Source organism: Peromyscus maniculatus, chromosome 1 (assembly GCF_049852395.1).
Source record: "Peromyscus maniculatus bairdii isolate BWxNUB_F1_BW_parent chromosome 1, HU_Pman_BW_mat_3.1, whole genome shotgun sequence".
Taxonomy (NCBI): Eukaryota; Metazoa; Chordata; class Mammalia; order Rodentia; family Cricetidae; genus Peromyscus; species Peromyscus maniculatus.
The window spans coordinates 114,370,488-114,387,033 of NC_134852.1; the positions used below are offsets into that span (position 1 = coordinate 114,370,488).

The 16,546-nt window shown below is 35.5% G+C and overlaps 2 protein-coding genes and 1 long non-coding RNA gene across 3 annotated transcripts; 1 reads left to right on the forward strand and 2 right to left on the reverse strand.

The window, feature by feature from the left end:
• Positions 1-325: 325 nt before the first annotated feature.
• LOC121826455 (uncharacterized) lies at positions 326-8,607 on the reverse strand. Its single transcript, XR_006068732.2, has 2 exons — positions 8,462-8,607; positions 326-524 (listed from the first exon to the last, which is right to left on the reverse strand). It is a non-coding gene; the product is annotated as an uncharacterized LOC121826455 (long non-coding RNA).
• On the forward strand, positions 3,070-4,005 carry LOC102919479 (olfactory receptor 52E1-like). The gene has a single exon (XM_006997803.1). It carries the CDS (start codon positions 3,070-3,072, stop codon positions 4,003-4,005), a length of 936 nt encoding a protein of 311 aa, XP_006997865.1.
• Positions 8,608-8,664: 57 nt separating the features above from the next.
• LOC102919167 (olfactory receptor 52D1-like) lies at positions 8,665-9,609 on the reverse strand. The gene has a single exon (XM_006997802.2). It carries the CDS (start codon positions 9,607-9,609, stop codon positions 8,665-8,667), a length of 945 nt encoding a protein of 314 aa, XP_006997864.1.
• Between the last annotated feature and the right edge of the window lie 6,937 nt (positions 9,610-16,546).

The following is a 16,546-nucleotide window of genomic DNA, read 5'->3' on the forward strand; positions in this document are numbered from 1 at the left end:
CAAAGTTGAGATCAAGAACATAATACTCATCTCTCTTTCTCTGCACACACGTGCATGTGCACACACACACACACACACACACACACACACACATACACACACAATATGATATGCCAGCTTTGTTGGTGTCATTAGTCTATATTTTGGTGACCATGATGATGTCTCACCCTAAGTCAGGATTAAAGTAAAGGATTCAAAATTAATCATATTAGAAAGAGAATGTTTAAAGATATAACAAGAAAAAAGTCTTGCATGTATACAGGTATTCCTAAATTTGAAAATCTGATGCAAGAATCAGGGTATGGGTTAACTATGTCTAAGAAGATTTAATTACACCATAACAATTTAATTCTGACAGCAGAGCTTTGTTATCCCTCGGGGTCTTCCAAAAGTCTCCCTCTAGAGATTATGAGTGCAGAGAAAAGCAGCTAAGGATATGGAGTATAGAAGGAAGCTGAGGGAGATTTACATCTTCTCTGGATGTTGAAGTTCAAGTGAGAACGTGGATCCTTTTCTGTGGTTATCTGAAATTAAGGAAGAAAGCAGTAGGTGAAATAACCATGGGAGGGCATAACACCTTCTAATACTGAGAAATGGGTAAAGGAACTATCTACAAGAATCGATTGGCATAATCAAATAAACTGAGTAGCAGCTACTTTCATTTGTGTTTTTTTTTTAAATACAGACTTATACAATCTCTTGTAAAAGTTATATGTCATTTGATACCTTTGAGGTCCTTTATGTACACTGCATTTTTTCACTGACCTGGATTATGTCTATGCAATGAACCATCAATGATTTATTTTCTTCATGCTTTCTGTTTCTCATGGTTATTTCTCTTTCAAATTTTTTATTATAGGTTGAATAAATAGCTCCAATGCAAACTCATATTCCATGGGAAGATAGAATAACAATAGCCCTGAAGTTAAACTGATCACAAACTGTCCTTCACCATTTGTAGCCCAGTGAAATACAATTCATCTACTTGCTACTTCCCCTCATGCAGAAGGTAATGCTAATCACCTTGCAATGGTGTAGTCCCCAGGGGTAGAAACTAATTTTTTTTGTAGATGTAGGTGCAGATGCAAGAGTTGCCAGTTGCCTTACATTATGAATATTATCAACTGTTGTAGAATGATCATGAAAGTTAAAATAATAATGAGGGCTTCACATTTGCTAGTTCCTGTTGATATCTGAGAAGTGTAGCTCTGCCAGACTCAAGTCCGCTGTAGTCTTTCTTCTGTTACATTCTGTTACATACATAAAGGATCATAAAGGATAGCCATTAACTTCAGACTTTTTTAAATGATTTATTGTGAGTGAAACACATGTCTCAAGAAATTCTCCTATGGAAGCCTTTCATAATTTTATTTCATGGATGAGTAATCTTATACTCAGGAAAGAAAATAACCTCTTCCCATCCCACATGGTAATGAGAAACAATGTAGATTCAGTCTTTGTGTCTTTCCTAAATATTAAATAATTTCTATAGATAAAACATTTAAATCAGCTTTTTTATCAACTGAATGTGAGTACAAAGAAGGACTCTGGAGATGTAGGTCTCCTAGATCTCTTTCCCCAAGCCCTGCAGCCACATAGTCATCATGGCTCAGCTTAGTGTTTGTTTTCCTAAATAGTTGTTTCTTTCTTGGAATTTTTCTTCTCCTCTCCTACACTAGTAGCTTGCTTGGTTCTCATTACTATAATTCCATGCTGCTTTCTCCTTCCTGTATCAGAAAGAAAAATTTCCTTCCTAAGAATTCTCATGCATGAAAGAGAAAGAGACTTAGAACTTATTTTCCTTATTGATTTAGGGGCAAATGTAATGATAAAAATTTGGCAAAGCAAGAATATGAGCATTAACATAGAAAAGCAGTATATATACATGATCTAACATTACCTAGTAGCTGTGTAATAGCTTATACATTTGAACATGTGTGTTTCTATGTGTATATGTACATAAATCTGTGTTTCTTTCTTGATAGTGCCAGCAGGAAGATACTGAGAGACAAGAAGGACAATCACCAGGTCACTGTTAAAGAGGGATCTGCACATTCCCCTGCAAGCAGACGTATAAGTCAGGTTTCAAGGTGGCATGTCTCTCTGGTGGGAGCACCAAGAAAGGGAAGGTTGGAAGATAACTGTAGGATGAGAAATGGTCTGAGGAAATTGATCAATCAAAATATACACAAAAAACCCTTAGAAAGTCCTGGTCCTGCACTAAGTGAGTTAGGTTTCCTCAGCTCAGGAAAGCGTGTCTTGCACAGCTTTAATGACTTTTGTCCTTTTTAAACCTCTCCACTTTTGCTCATAAAGTAATTAGTCACAAAAAACAATACTTCTATAAAGCTTGTTGTCATTTCATGAGACTTTATTTCATGAATCTTAATTGATGACTTCTGCAATGTCAGTCACTACCTTTCTGTTCCACAGGAATAAACATTCTCAAGCTCATCTTTTGCAGCCAGTCTCAGCTTAGAACCTGGAATGTTCATTTTGGACACTCGATTTTCTTAACTGAAATCTAGAATATAACTGAATGGATGTGTGTGTGTGTGTGTGTGTGTGTGTGTGTGTGTGTGTGTGTGTGTGTGTGTGTTATCAGAGTGCAGGATATACAGAGCCTCTAGAAAAATATATTAGATCCATTAAAACTGGAGTTACAGGTGGTTGTGAGCTGCCTTCCATGGCTTGGAACTGAGGGCTAGGAGCTGAAGCATCTCTCCACCACCACCAACACCACCAACACCACCAACACCAACACCCCTTTAGAATAAGAAGTAGAGTGAGAGCAAAGAGTAGTCATGATATATTGTATGAGAAAAGACTATTTTCAATAAAAGGGGAAAAAGAAGAAAATAAAATTGTTCTACCATTACATTTTAGACATAGGTACTTTCAAACCTCTGTGATCAAGTAACCTGGATAACTATGATAAAAGTTTCTCTGATACAGTCTCTTGTTTTGGTGAGCTATAGAAGGATGCTGTCTAGTATCCCATGTCTGTAACCCACAGTGGATGTGATGCCTTCGGTCTATGCTGTACTTTGGCACAACAATCACAGAAGTATGGTTTTACACAATGTTACTTTATTTCACCCTAATACTTTCCTGCTCTTGGGAATTCCTGGATTGGAAAACATGCACTGTTGGATTGGTTTTCCTTTCTTTGTTGTGTTTCTAACAGCCGTACTTGGTAATATAACCATCCTTTATGTAATTCAGACTGAACATGGTCTCCATCAGCCCATGTTCTACTTCCTGGCCATTCTGTCATCTATTGACCTGGGCCTGTCCACGTCCACCATCCCCAAGATGCTTGGAATCTTTTGGCTTAACCTGAGAGAAATACTATTTGAGGGATGTCTCACCCAGATGTTCTTCATCCACCTGTGCACAGGCATGGAGTCAGCTGTGCTTGTGGCCATGGCCTATGATCGCTATGTGGCCATCTGTAACCCTCTTCGCTATACATTGGTGCTGACGAACAAGGTGGTGTTCATCATTGCTTGGGTCATCCTCCTGAGACCATTGTTTTTTGCCATACCCTTTGTCTTGCTCATCTTACGGTTACCATTTTGTGGGCACCAAATCATCCCACACACATATTGTGAGCACATGGGCATCGCCCGCCTGTCCTGTGCCAGCATCAAGGTCAATATCATCTATGGCTTGTGTGCCATCTCTATCCTGGTTTGTGATATTATAGCCATTGTCATTTCCTATGTCCAGATCCTTCGTGCTGTATTTCGACTCTCTTCTCAGGATGCCCGGCTCAAGGCACTCAGTACCTGTGGATCTCATGTGTGTGTCATGTTGACATTCTACACTCCTGCTTTCTTTTCATTTATGACTCATAGGTTTGGCCGTAATGTACCACGCTACATTCACATTCTTCTGGCCAATTTCTATGTAGTCATTCCACCTGCTCTCAACCCTGTAATCTATGGTGTCAGAACAAAACAGATTAGGGAACGGGTACTGAAAATGTTTTCCAAGAAATAAAACGAAGCTCTGATGCTCACAAAAAAACAGATGCATGAAAGAAAGGTCAGTAAAAGTCAATGTTCAAAATAGGTGAATGTTTATAAGTTTTATAGTCCTATATAGGGAGGGGATTGTCAATTTTGACACAAACCACCAAAGCTTTTTATATTGTATTATTAAAGCCTAATGGCAGGTCATTCCTGTTAGTGCTGACCTCAAAATTATGAAGTCAGAGCATCTGCCACATGTTGGCATTGACTCTCAGAACAGCTGCATTCTTAACTTTGCTTAGCTATTACCGGTGAGGTGAATCTGATGCTATGAGAGTTTCAAGTATGTGAGACAGTGTGAGAAACCCTGTCCTGAACAGAATTATAAACTCTGAGATTTTGATCAATGTGCTGCAATTCTATTTTTTCAAGATTTTCAAGCAAATATTACTTACTGTAAAAATTGCAATCATATTTAATGTTAACAACTCAGAAATAATGTATTATTTTCAAAGAAGGTTTTCTCTGTAAGGTTTATTATGTTTCACATGTGAAGAGTGTCACTGTTACAGAATGCTGCAAGTCCCAGCAATGGCAAGTCTAGCACTATCTACGTTTGGTTTTGTTTGATAGTCTCATTGAAATGAGCTCCATGTGCTAACATCCAGTGTTATCTATATCTATGTAACACGATTGACATTATGTGAGTAAATTTTCCAGGAAACACAACTTCATGCAATTCTGATAAGATATAACTTTCTTTTAATAATTATATCTCAGAATCTGTACAAATTTGTAAACTACAAAGGCCATTTGTGATTTTGTGATGTGTTTGGCTTCCAAATACACTTTTTAAAACTATTCCGCCGGGCGGTGGTGGCGCACGCCTTTAATCCCAGCACTCGGGAGGCAGAGCCAGGTGGATCTCTGTGAGTTCGAGGCCAGCCTGGACTACCAAGTGAGTCCCAGGAAAGGCGCAAAGCTACACAGAGAAACCCTGTCTCGAAAAACCAAAAAAAAAAAAAAAATATGGGGCTGGAGAGATGGCTCAGAGGTTAAGAGCACTGCTTGTTCTTCCAAAGGTCCTGAGTTCAATTCCCAGCAACCACATGGTGGCTCACAACCATCTATAGTGAGATCTGGTGCCCTCTTCTGGCCTGCAGGGATATGTGCAGACAGAACACTGTATACATAATAAATAAATAAATCTTAAAGAAAAAAAAAAACTATTCCATGGCATGCTTAGTCTGTAGAATGAACTTTATGGAAGAAATCTTGTCTAGTTATATTATGGTAGAAATATGATATTACAAATTGTTGGAGGAAAATTGTATTAGTTTTCACTGCACTTAAACTAGATATTCTCTGGGAAATCATCCTGTAGTTATGCTGTGTAATTAGACACACAAGTGACTCTTCTAGGAACTCACTGACTGATGAAGCTATGTCATCCCTTATCTATGTTTTATTCAGTTTATGAAATAGGCTTGAATTTCATTGCTATTATTGCATCCTTGGTTAGATAGAAATGTTCACTCTTATATTGAATGATTTGTATTATGATTGGCATGGTTTTAGTAATTTTGATAAATTTATAAGTGTAGCCATCTAGATGTGGCATGTACCCTTAGGTTTCTATGCACAAGTTTGGTTTCTTGAATAAGTATTTTAGCATTAAGTCCATCTGTTACTTTTTGCTATGTATGCCAGCTACTACTAGATTACAGATTTGTAGTACTGTTGCTTTATTTTTGTGTAGGGTATGGGCTGGATCAGAGGGTCTTTCTTAGTGTCTACTGCACTTTAATCTACTTCAGATTTAGTCTTCCCTTTGTTCCTGTGACACAGATGAACTCAGGTCCCATCATTCTCAGTCTTCTTCAGCACATCACCCTACATATCTAATGTTGAAATATTAAAGACACTATTATTTCTTGTGCTGGTTCCAGGTAAGTCTTAAGCAGATACACAGACTTGACCACTTGCTAAGAATACAGTAATTTTAATAAAACATCCTGCACATGCTCCGATAATGATACTTTCTAAGAAGTGATGGATTCCTTTATACTATATGCAACAAAATTTATAGGGCACACTAGGAAAACAGGAAATTTTAGGGATGTTTTAGATTCTCAATGTCTCTTGATAAAAACTCAAATCTTCAGGTTGCTTTTCATCAGTAAGAAAGATTGTACTTTAAACTCACATCTCTTTTCTTTTCTTTCCACCTTTTAAAGTTATATAGGAGTGGAATTGTGTATTAGAAAGTGGGTGGTTATAGGGCATGGAAGTGATAGCAGTAAACTATGGAATCCATAGCTATGGGAAAGTGTGTTTCTGAGAACTCCAGTAAGATTAGGCTGTAGATAAAATTAATGTTAGACTGTAAGAAAATTATGATATCGAAGCTACAAAGACTTATTTTTTTGTCTACTCATTGGCCAATAGGGTACACAACTGTGTAGACAATTTCCATTTAGTATTTGTAAACGTTATGTCAGATGAAATTGTATGAGTTAAGTGATGAAACACATAAAATACATACGTAAAATTTAGAACCAGTAAACAATTGTATATTCTTTTCATGCTTTTATTTTGAGAGATGCAGACTTTGGCTTACATTTTTATTTAGTCACTAGGAAATTTATATGTATCTCAACCCACATAATTAATTAAATTCTGGAGCCTATACGATTAATACAGAAAATTTAGAAATCATAGATGTCAGAATGCAATTCCCACTGTAGTGTTGTTGCATTCTCTGTAGTGAACAGACACAGGCCATGGGTAGATTTTGTATATGATTTTATCATTTCATCATAATCCTGGTGAGATTTATCCATGAGAAACAATAAACATTAGTGAAAACCAAAAGATACAGCAACAGTTAGAGAGTCAAGAGTATAACCCACAAATTCATGAAAATGTGACCAGGAACAGATTTCTTTGAAACTATAACACAATCCTCAGATGTGTGATCATGACTTCAAAAACATAAGAGAATATGATGACCAGAAAAATAAAGTGGTACAGCTGTAAAAGCATCATTCAAAAATGAGGACAATAATGAAAAATTTAGAAGAGGTGTTAACACATATATTGTCATACAAATGTTGAAATATGTCCTTGTGTTATATAGTGAACAACAAGAAACTTGTCAATATGGTGATTATAAAAGGCCAGCCACATATGTCACATGTCATTACCATTTTAAAATCTCTCTGTCTCTCTCTCTCTCTGCTTTATATCACATCTTATAAATGGCGACTTATGACTTCATTTCCAGAAATAAGTATTTTGATAGTTATTTCTATTTGGGGTTGCAGCAATCCCATAACTGTTTATCATAATTAATTAGGTCACTAAGAAAATGTACATTTTTGTACACAATAAATGATGACAAGCAATATATGTGAATATTTTCCTGGGTATCACTCTCTTGGATACAAATGTACAAAAAACATTATGTATGTTAAAATACTAAATCTCAAGGAAAGCACCAAGAAGATATAAAATATGCAGTGCCAAGTAAATCTAGCGGTCAAATGCAGTAGGTATAAAGTTAGAACTGTTATTCTTCATAGGAAATGCAAGCTACATGATCTCAATGTTGTCATAATTTAAAAGTTTGAGGACTCTTATATTTTTGGTTGTGAGCCTAGCCTTTAACAGCTGAGCCATCTCTCCAGCCGGGCGGTGGTGGCTCACTCCTTTAATCCCAGCACTCGGGAGGCAGAGGCGGGTGGATCTCTGTGAGTTCAAAGCCAGCCTGGTCTCCAAAGCGAGTTCCAGGAAAGGCACAAAGCTACACAGAGAAACCCTGTCTTGAAAAAAAAAAAAAAGTTTGAGGACATTTTCTTTGTCCTATGATAGGGCGAAATTTTAAGTGTACTGAATTTAAGATTAGCTGTCAAAGATCCCTTCAAAAAATGGAGGTGGGGCAGTTAAGTAGGTACAAACAGGAAACAATCACACATTCTAGAAAGAACCAGAAAGTGTTGTAAATGCCTAAATGAAGTTAGATAAAGAGCATGCTTTTGCCTAGCTTCTTGCTTGTTTTATAAACTTTTTAAAAAACATATCTAGGTTGATGTTTCCTATAGTGCTAATGCACAGACATTTATGTTAACTTGAATATTTAAATTAACTTCATGGTAATCTTGGTAATTAGATTCAAATGATTATGTTAAATCAGATACTGAGGCTCTTGGGGATGGAGAGACGGCTCAGAGGTTAAGGTTGTTCCTCCACCAAACAGGCTTGTATATGATTCCTAGTACCAACATGGTGGCTCACACCTATCCATAACTCCCATTTCAGAAGATCTGATGCCCTCTCCTGGACTGTGTGTGCACTGGGCGTGTAAATAGTACACAGATATACATGCAAGCAAATTACCCGTAATCAAACAAACAAAAACTAATAAAGGTGATGAGGCTCCATTTTGAAATAAAGACAATGAGATCCCATTTTGGAATACTTACATTTCATCTTGAAAGTGTTTGTGAAATTTTCAGAAAAATCTAGTTGGGATCTTTAAGTAGAAATGACATTTGGATATGTTACTTCTTAGCAAAACAACACAATCATTTGATCCTAGAAAAGGATCTTCAAAATGATACATGGCAAGTAAAGTCAAAAGTATAATGTTCTATTTTGATGCTACTTAGCAACAAAAGAACTAAGTTCAAATTCTTTGAAAACTAAACAGTTTAAGGAACCTGTCTCTTATCTTCTTGGTTCTTACACCATAAATAATGGGGTCCATCATGGGGGGCACAAGAAGATACATATTGGCAACAAGTATGTGTACATGTGGAGCCACTTTATGCCCAAATCTGTGGGTGAGGAAGGAGAAGAAAGCAGGGGTATAGAACACTAAGATGACACAAACATGTGAGCCACAGGTGCCCAGAGTCTTGAGTCTGGCATCCTTGGAAGGAAGGTGGAAGACTGTGTTGAGTATAAGGACATAGGAACAAATTATCAATATGAAGTCCACCCCACCAGTGAGAAAGGCAACAATGAGGCTGTAAGCTCTGCGGATGCGTGTCTCAGCACAGGCAATCTTGATGAGGGCCATGAACTCACAGTATGTATGGGAGATTACATTAGTCTTACAATAGGGAAGCCAGCGTAGCAAAAAAGGGTGAAGACTGAGAAAGGCTGCTCCCCGAAGTACAATAGCCAGGCCCATTGCCCCAGTTATATTGTGTGTCAAAACAGCTGAGTGTCTTAATGGGTTACAAATGGCTATATAACGGTCAAAAGCCATCCCTACGAGGAAGCCAGATTCCATGGTTGAGCAAGAGTGAATCAGGAAGACCTGAGTGAGGCAAGCTTCAAAGGGAATCTCTCCATCATGAAACCAGAAGAGACTGAGAAGTTTGGGAACAGCTGTAGTGCACACCACGAGGTCAGCCACTGCCAACATGCAGAGGAAGAGGTACATTGGCTCATGGAGGCTGGCGTCTGTCTTGATGATGAACAGAAGAGAACAGTTTCCCACTAGTGCCAAAATGTAGCCCATGCAAAAGGGAATGGAGATCCACATGTGTGCCTCTTCCAACCCAGGAATGCCAATGAGAATGAAAGTTGAGGGATGGACATTAGTTTTATTGTATGTTAACATGATAAGTGTCAAATGTATGTGGATGTTACCTTTAAAGAAAAAAATATTAATCTGAGTTTGAGGCTAGTCTGTTTGTTCTACAGAGTGAGTCCCAGGACAGCCAGTGCTAAACAGAGAATCCCTGTCCCAAACAAACGAACAACAAAGAAAAGAAAAAGGAAGAAACAATATTAATTTATAAAATATTTAAAAGAAGGAAGTCAAGATGCAGGCAACTATATTTCACAGATCTACTGGAATTCTTGTAAATATGTATGTACAAATCATTTTATCAAATAGTAGAATCAACTAAAGTTATAATCAGTCCATCTTGAAACTGTATCACTTAAATTCATATTTAGAATTTACTAGCAGTGAAAGCTGCAAAAGTCAGATTACTTCTTTATTGAGATTCATTTAATTCTTGTGTCTTCCACGCAGTGAGCAAACTTAATGCCTTTTTTCTATTTGTTGACCTCTATATTTTCAATGATATATTATTTTTATTAATATTTTGCCTTTAAAAAAAGTGAAACCAAATGGAAATTAATGAATACGTAAGGGCCATGGATATGGAAGAATAAACATTAGTCAAAGAAGAATGCTATGTGAGAGATGAAAAGCGATGTTCCGCACAGAATTTATACTTTTTAGATGTTAATAAATACTTTAGTAAATTCAAGTTGACATAGGCTGTTAAAACACGGAAACCAATATTTAGAAAAATGTTTCAATATTATGAAATGATTGGAAGGGGATTTATTCACTTCTGCCTAATTATTATTAAAAGTGATGTCAAGACTAGGATGAGGACTGAGTTAGGAGATGATCAAGGCACAGCATTATTCTTGGCCCTTCACTGGCTGCAGAATTTATGTTCCTTTTTACCTTAGACAGCAATTATTGTTTGATTGTATTGGTAGTCTCAGCTCCCATGATTTCCTTTTATATATCAAATTATCCAGACAATATTCTCTCCTTTAAGTTGACTCTACAGGTATTCTATCCAAGTTGTTCTGATTTTTCCATTATCTGAACATTTCTCTTGAATCATTTGATACTATGATCAGCTCATATCGCCATTTGCTGATTACACTAGTTTTGTTTTAGACTATTAGAATACCATTTAGGTCACTTTATATAGTTACTTTTTTTCTTTTAAAAAAGGTAACTGAAAGTGTCTTAAATTTTTTGTACTTATTGTAATAGATATATATGTACCACAGAGTACTTTTATTATGACAATCAACCCTTAAGCCCTTACCCAAAAATGTTTGAACCAAAAAGTTCATAGAAGGTTGATTCTTAATAATGAATTAAAATTATAGTATTTTAGACTTTTATCTGATTTTGACAGTTCATGTTCAAAGAGTTTACTTAGCTAACTATTTTACTTACAGAGATCACAGAGATATATATTCTTTTGAGCTTGAAACAACTAGGCACATGCATCTGAAGAGCCTCAGAATATCTAGGACATGACATTTGTGAATCACAACAGAAGAAGAATCTAAAAACAACAAATTGTTTAAAAGTTATGTAATGATGTAATAGCTAACACTTGCAATTTTTTCCATAGATAGTAATGAGTCAGATTTTCCCCTGAGAGCAATTCATATACTATGACACATAAATTTCATTTGTGAGTATTGATTAAGTCAGTAGCATAGATGTAAACAGTTGGTAGATAACAAGTCCCAGACACCGATTTCAGAAACCTCATGCCAAAACCACTGATAAATTGCCCTAATTATGTGGCACTATAATGATGTTGCTAGCAACAGAAATGATGGATATCATTCTATGTACAGCATAAAGATACACCCTGCCACTGTTACTGGTGAATTATGATTGATATCCATATCTTAGAATGTCACAAAGAAGAGAATCTAACACTTAGACCTTCTTTCTTTTTCACTTTTATTTTTTCTTTTTATTTAAAAGGTTTTTTTTCCACTTTCCATTGGAACTTCTTTCTAATAAACCCTTTTCCCAATGCATTTACTCAGTCAGGAACATTTAATACAACTAACAGACATAGTGTAACTACACTCTCTCAATCGTAGCTTTGTTCTGCTCTGCAGTTAATTAAGTTCATGTGTGCACCTCCAAAACAATGTATTTTTACTTCGTTTCCTAAATTTATTAAATTTAAACCTTGTATATTTTATTCTATATTTTGGTGCTTTTAATATTCTTTTGTATTGAAAAAAATTTTGATCATTTTCTGATCAAGATTTCCTCTCCTCTAACTTCTCTGTTTTCTCACTTCCCCAACTCTACTCCCCACCCTTTCTTTCTCTCTTTTTCGAAAGAAAACAGGTAAATAAACAAGTAAACAAAAACAAACAAGCCAGAATTTAATAAAAGAAAAAGCAAAAGCACAAGAAACACATACACACACACACACACACACGGTATAATTAAAATTTCTCATTTGCTATTTATTCTTACCTTTATATAGTGTAAACATTTTTATCAGTAGAATGTAGGGGCATAGATTATGGAGGAAAATAAATCCACATTGTATTGATTGCAAATGTGCAATAACTATACTTAAAATGAGTTGCACCCCAACTTCAATCATTGAATTAAAATTGAAAATAATATAAATCATAGAATGTCAAGATTAATACTAAATATTGTTAATAAAAACATGGGATTTTCAGTCTGCCTCAACTGAATGTACCAGGCTCTGCTGGCTCCTCATGAGAAGCCTTACATTGTCGGAGGAGGGAATAGGGGTTGGGTTGTGGGGGAAGGCTGGGGGGAGGGAGGAGGGAAGTGAGGAGGATCTGTGGTTGCTATGTAAAATGAATATAAAAATTTCTTAATAAAGAAAAAATTAATGAATAAAAACATGGGATTTTATGGTAAATATGAGTTTAGGGTTAAAGTTCAATGCTTAAGAAAAATCGATACTACTTTCAAAAGAAAATAATATGTTAACCAATATTATTTTTATTATTAAAATATATATTATTATTAAAACAGTACTTTGGCAACCTAATGAATTGGAACTCTATCAGTTATATATGTACACATAAAAGTATAAGTAGTGAGTCATTACTATAATACTATCTATAATAAATGATGTTGAATTATTCAAAATATTCAACTATAAGGTAACTAGATATAATTATGATTTTAATACTATTTACTCAGCATAATTTAATAGTGCATACTTCTATAAACTAATATATATATCAAATAAAGTGAATATTAGTTTTACATTGTTACTGGAGTATACACACAAAACTTTAACATATTTCGATATATGTATATGATTCAAGCATGTTTATACTGAGCACTTTATAAACAAAGAAACATAATCTATACGGGTATGCATCCAACTTGGCACTCCAAAGTGGGATGGATGAAAGGCAATATAGACTAGGTATAATATATCTTTATTATTATGTTTGTCTTTTTAAATAGTAACAACATATTAGTTGCTCTCGATTTCCCTGTAGTGTTACAATAAGTAAACATTGAAAACTTATGTTGATATTCATCAGAAAGAAACCACAAAACAAGGTATTATGTATATAATGGAGTTTCCCTTGTATTTCAAAATGTTAAGAAGCTTAGCTACCATTTGAAATGTATTTCTTTCTTCCTCTTTGTATACATAATTGTCTAGTTTTCTATCTATGAAATCAATGATCATATGCCATTATTCTTGGTGGGATTACTCATACAAGAAACAGTTTAATAACTTGTGAACAGAGCCGAAGACTCTATTCACATATCACCTTTGCATTATTTTTTCTAGCTTTCTTGAGCTATCATTGACACTTGTTTCTGGTGTTCTTACGATATGGCCTTTACCTGCCTTCTACTTTTTGTTATATTGTGTTTTATATTTGGTTAATACTTTCTCACTTAATGTATTAGAGATTATTATTGGTGAAAATGATACTTTTCCTTTGCCATTTTATAATGAATCAATAGGGAAAAAAGAAAATGACATGTAGGAGATAACATAATTTCAATATAATTTTAAGATAAGCAGTAATTTAGAATCATAAACCATTCACCTCCTGAAGGAATCCTGACACTGTGTTGCAATAACAATTTCTTGATTATAGCACCAAATTTTAAGATAGGTTTAAGGATTGTTTTCCAACATAGTTGAGTTCTGTAACTCTTTGTTGTTGTTTTTTTCTGACTTCATGATGGAAAAGTTTGGTAACATAGAAGGTATTTTGATATTCTTTCGGGCAGAATAAAATCAGTGATGTCTGATGTTGGTAAATCCTGAATCCCTGAGCCACCTTTTACTGTGAATGAAACTACTTTGCTGCCATCTTATTTCATTTTCAGTTTTAATATTTGGTGGTTGGCAATACTACTTATGACACAGGTAACTCTAGGAAATGACATTTATGAATCATAACATCTGGTCAATACAAAACACTGGGAAAATTATAGTACTGAAAAGTCACATGAGTAGCTACAGTCAGCCTTTTCAAAGCTGTTACACCGTGAAGTTGTAAACCTGTAATTTTAAAACAAACAATTACAAAACTTCAGTCTCTACATTTATCTAAAACAATATAGAGCAGGATTAGCAAATAAAAAAAATGACACAATGGATGCCAGAATGCTTTCAGAAGGAGGAAATGTTGCTTAAACATCCCAGATGTGTGAGGTCTGCTCAGTGCATGCACTGATACAGCTTATTTCCATCCTTCATCAGTCTTCTAGCATACTTAGTACACAGAAAAGCCAGGTGCCATTCATTCTTAGGAAAATTAGTAAGCCTCTCTCAGTTTCTATCAAAGATATCAAAGAATAGCTACCATTGCTTTTATCGCCAACGTAGCCTGGTTGGGAACCATAAGCCCAAAGGGGCTCTGCAATCCAAAGAAATTTTACACCAGCCAGCTTAAGCAACTGGCTGCTCTAAGTAGAACCCTCACTCCCTCCTCCAGCCAGTTGTTCACCCACGACACAATCAAAGTTAATGTGCAGTCCGTACCTCACTAGGCATTGTGTGTGGACCAAGGCGAGTCTTTGAGGAAACCCTGTTCTCTTATGTCTTATAGCTTTTCCATTTGAACTCATTATGGATGTTTTCCAGCTGCTTCTGACTCCCATTGGCAGGGAAGGAGAATGGCTTCTCCATGGGATCAGAAAGAGAAACCATTGGGGGTTTGAAATTTGAGATCAGAAAGCTATACACAGATACTTAAAGTCAACATCTCAATAACAGCAGAATTCAGAAGCAAAGAAGTCAGGTAGACTTCAACTTTCTGCAGCCTGATTCCCAGCAGGATTGCTTAAGTCTCAGAAGAACTCTTTTAAATAAAGCATTTATACAAGTGTGTATTGCGCATAATCCTCTGATACCTCCCTGTCCCCTTCTTTCTCTTCCCTTCCTATTATTCACCTCCTAGACTGCTCTGTTTCTATTTTCATAGTATATAAGCATACGTAACTTTATGTATATAGAATCCAGGAACTACTATGAGAGAAAATATTTGATATTTGTCTTTCTGGGATTGACTTGATTCACTTATATGGTTATCTCCAGAGGATTCCATTTTTCTGCAAATGGACATGATCTCATTCTTCATCTTGCCTAGATAATATTCATTGTGCATATAGAACACATTTTCCTTATCTAGTCTCCTGTTGAACACCATACTTGGCTCCACAGCTTTCTTGTTATGGACATTGCTATAATAAATACTCGTATGAGAATATCTTTGATATATTGACCTAGAGTTCTTTGGGTGACTGCCTGGGAGTATTATCTCTGAGTCATATGAAAGATTATTTACGGTTTTTGATAAAAATACTCCTTGAATTCCATAGTGGATTGACTAATTTATATTCTTACCAGCAGTGTATCAGGTTTTCCCTTGGTCCAGAGCCTGGCCAGTGTTTCTTGTTTGTGTCTGTATGTCTGCTGTTATGACTGACATTAGATTGAATCACAATGTAGTTTTCTTTGCATTTCTCTGATGTCTAGATCCAAATTATAATTTTTACTGTGTTGTTTTAATAATTCATCATAAGAAATTGCATAGAAAATTACTGAGTCATATGAAATAACAATTTGATGAGACTGTATTACATCTAAATATTAATGTGGAAAATTTGTTACATTTAGTGAAACAGCTCTGATTTTTTCTGTCAGTATATGCTTTGACCCTATCTGTAGACTCTTTGGAGTTTTTTAATATATTTTTGAAATGTCTTTGTGCTATTTGCTACAGTTTGGTCTACTGAAATTTGGAATTTCATAATTTATTTATGATACTTGCATTCTTATATGTTATAAGGGAATAGTCTATATTAATAACACACATATAGTCTCATTATTCATGTTATCTATACTAAAATTGTTTTATTTCCTAAAATGTATTTATAGCTCCATATATTGATGGCTTATTCTTTTATTTATTTTACTTTATGTATGTGTATGTTTACAATGTTGGTGTGTTTATGCTTGAATATCAAGGTGGCATGTGGTAGTCAAAACACAGCTCTTGGGAATCTGTTCATTCATTCCACTGTTTAGGTCTTTGGGAAACTCAGGCAGCCAGGCTTGGTGAATACATTTATCTGCTGAGCCATCTCCCTGTCTTTTTATGGCCTATTCAAAATAATTAGAATCATACATAAAGCTCCATAGCCTGATAAGATTATTCCCAGAAGCTTAACAAGTAATTCTCTGGTTAAGTTTGTTTCTCCTTTTCTTCTGTTCTGCACATGTGCCACTGTCCCCAAACACATTTCATTTTCGGGAAGTGTTCTTTTTTTTTTTAATTTAAAAAAAAATTTAAAAAAAGTTTTATACTCTGGTTTCTCTTCAGATCGTATAAATCCTTCACCTTTTTTTCATTTCACATATCAATCCTACCTCCCTTTCCCTCCACTTCTCCCGCCTCCCCTGCCTCCCCTAATACCATCCACTCCTCAGAGAGGGTAGGTAATTCCTCCCTTG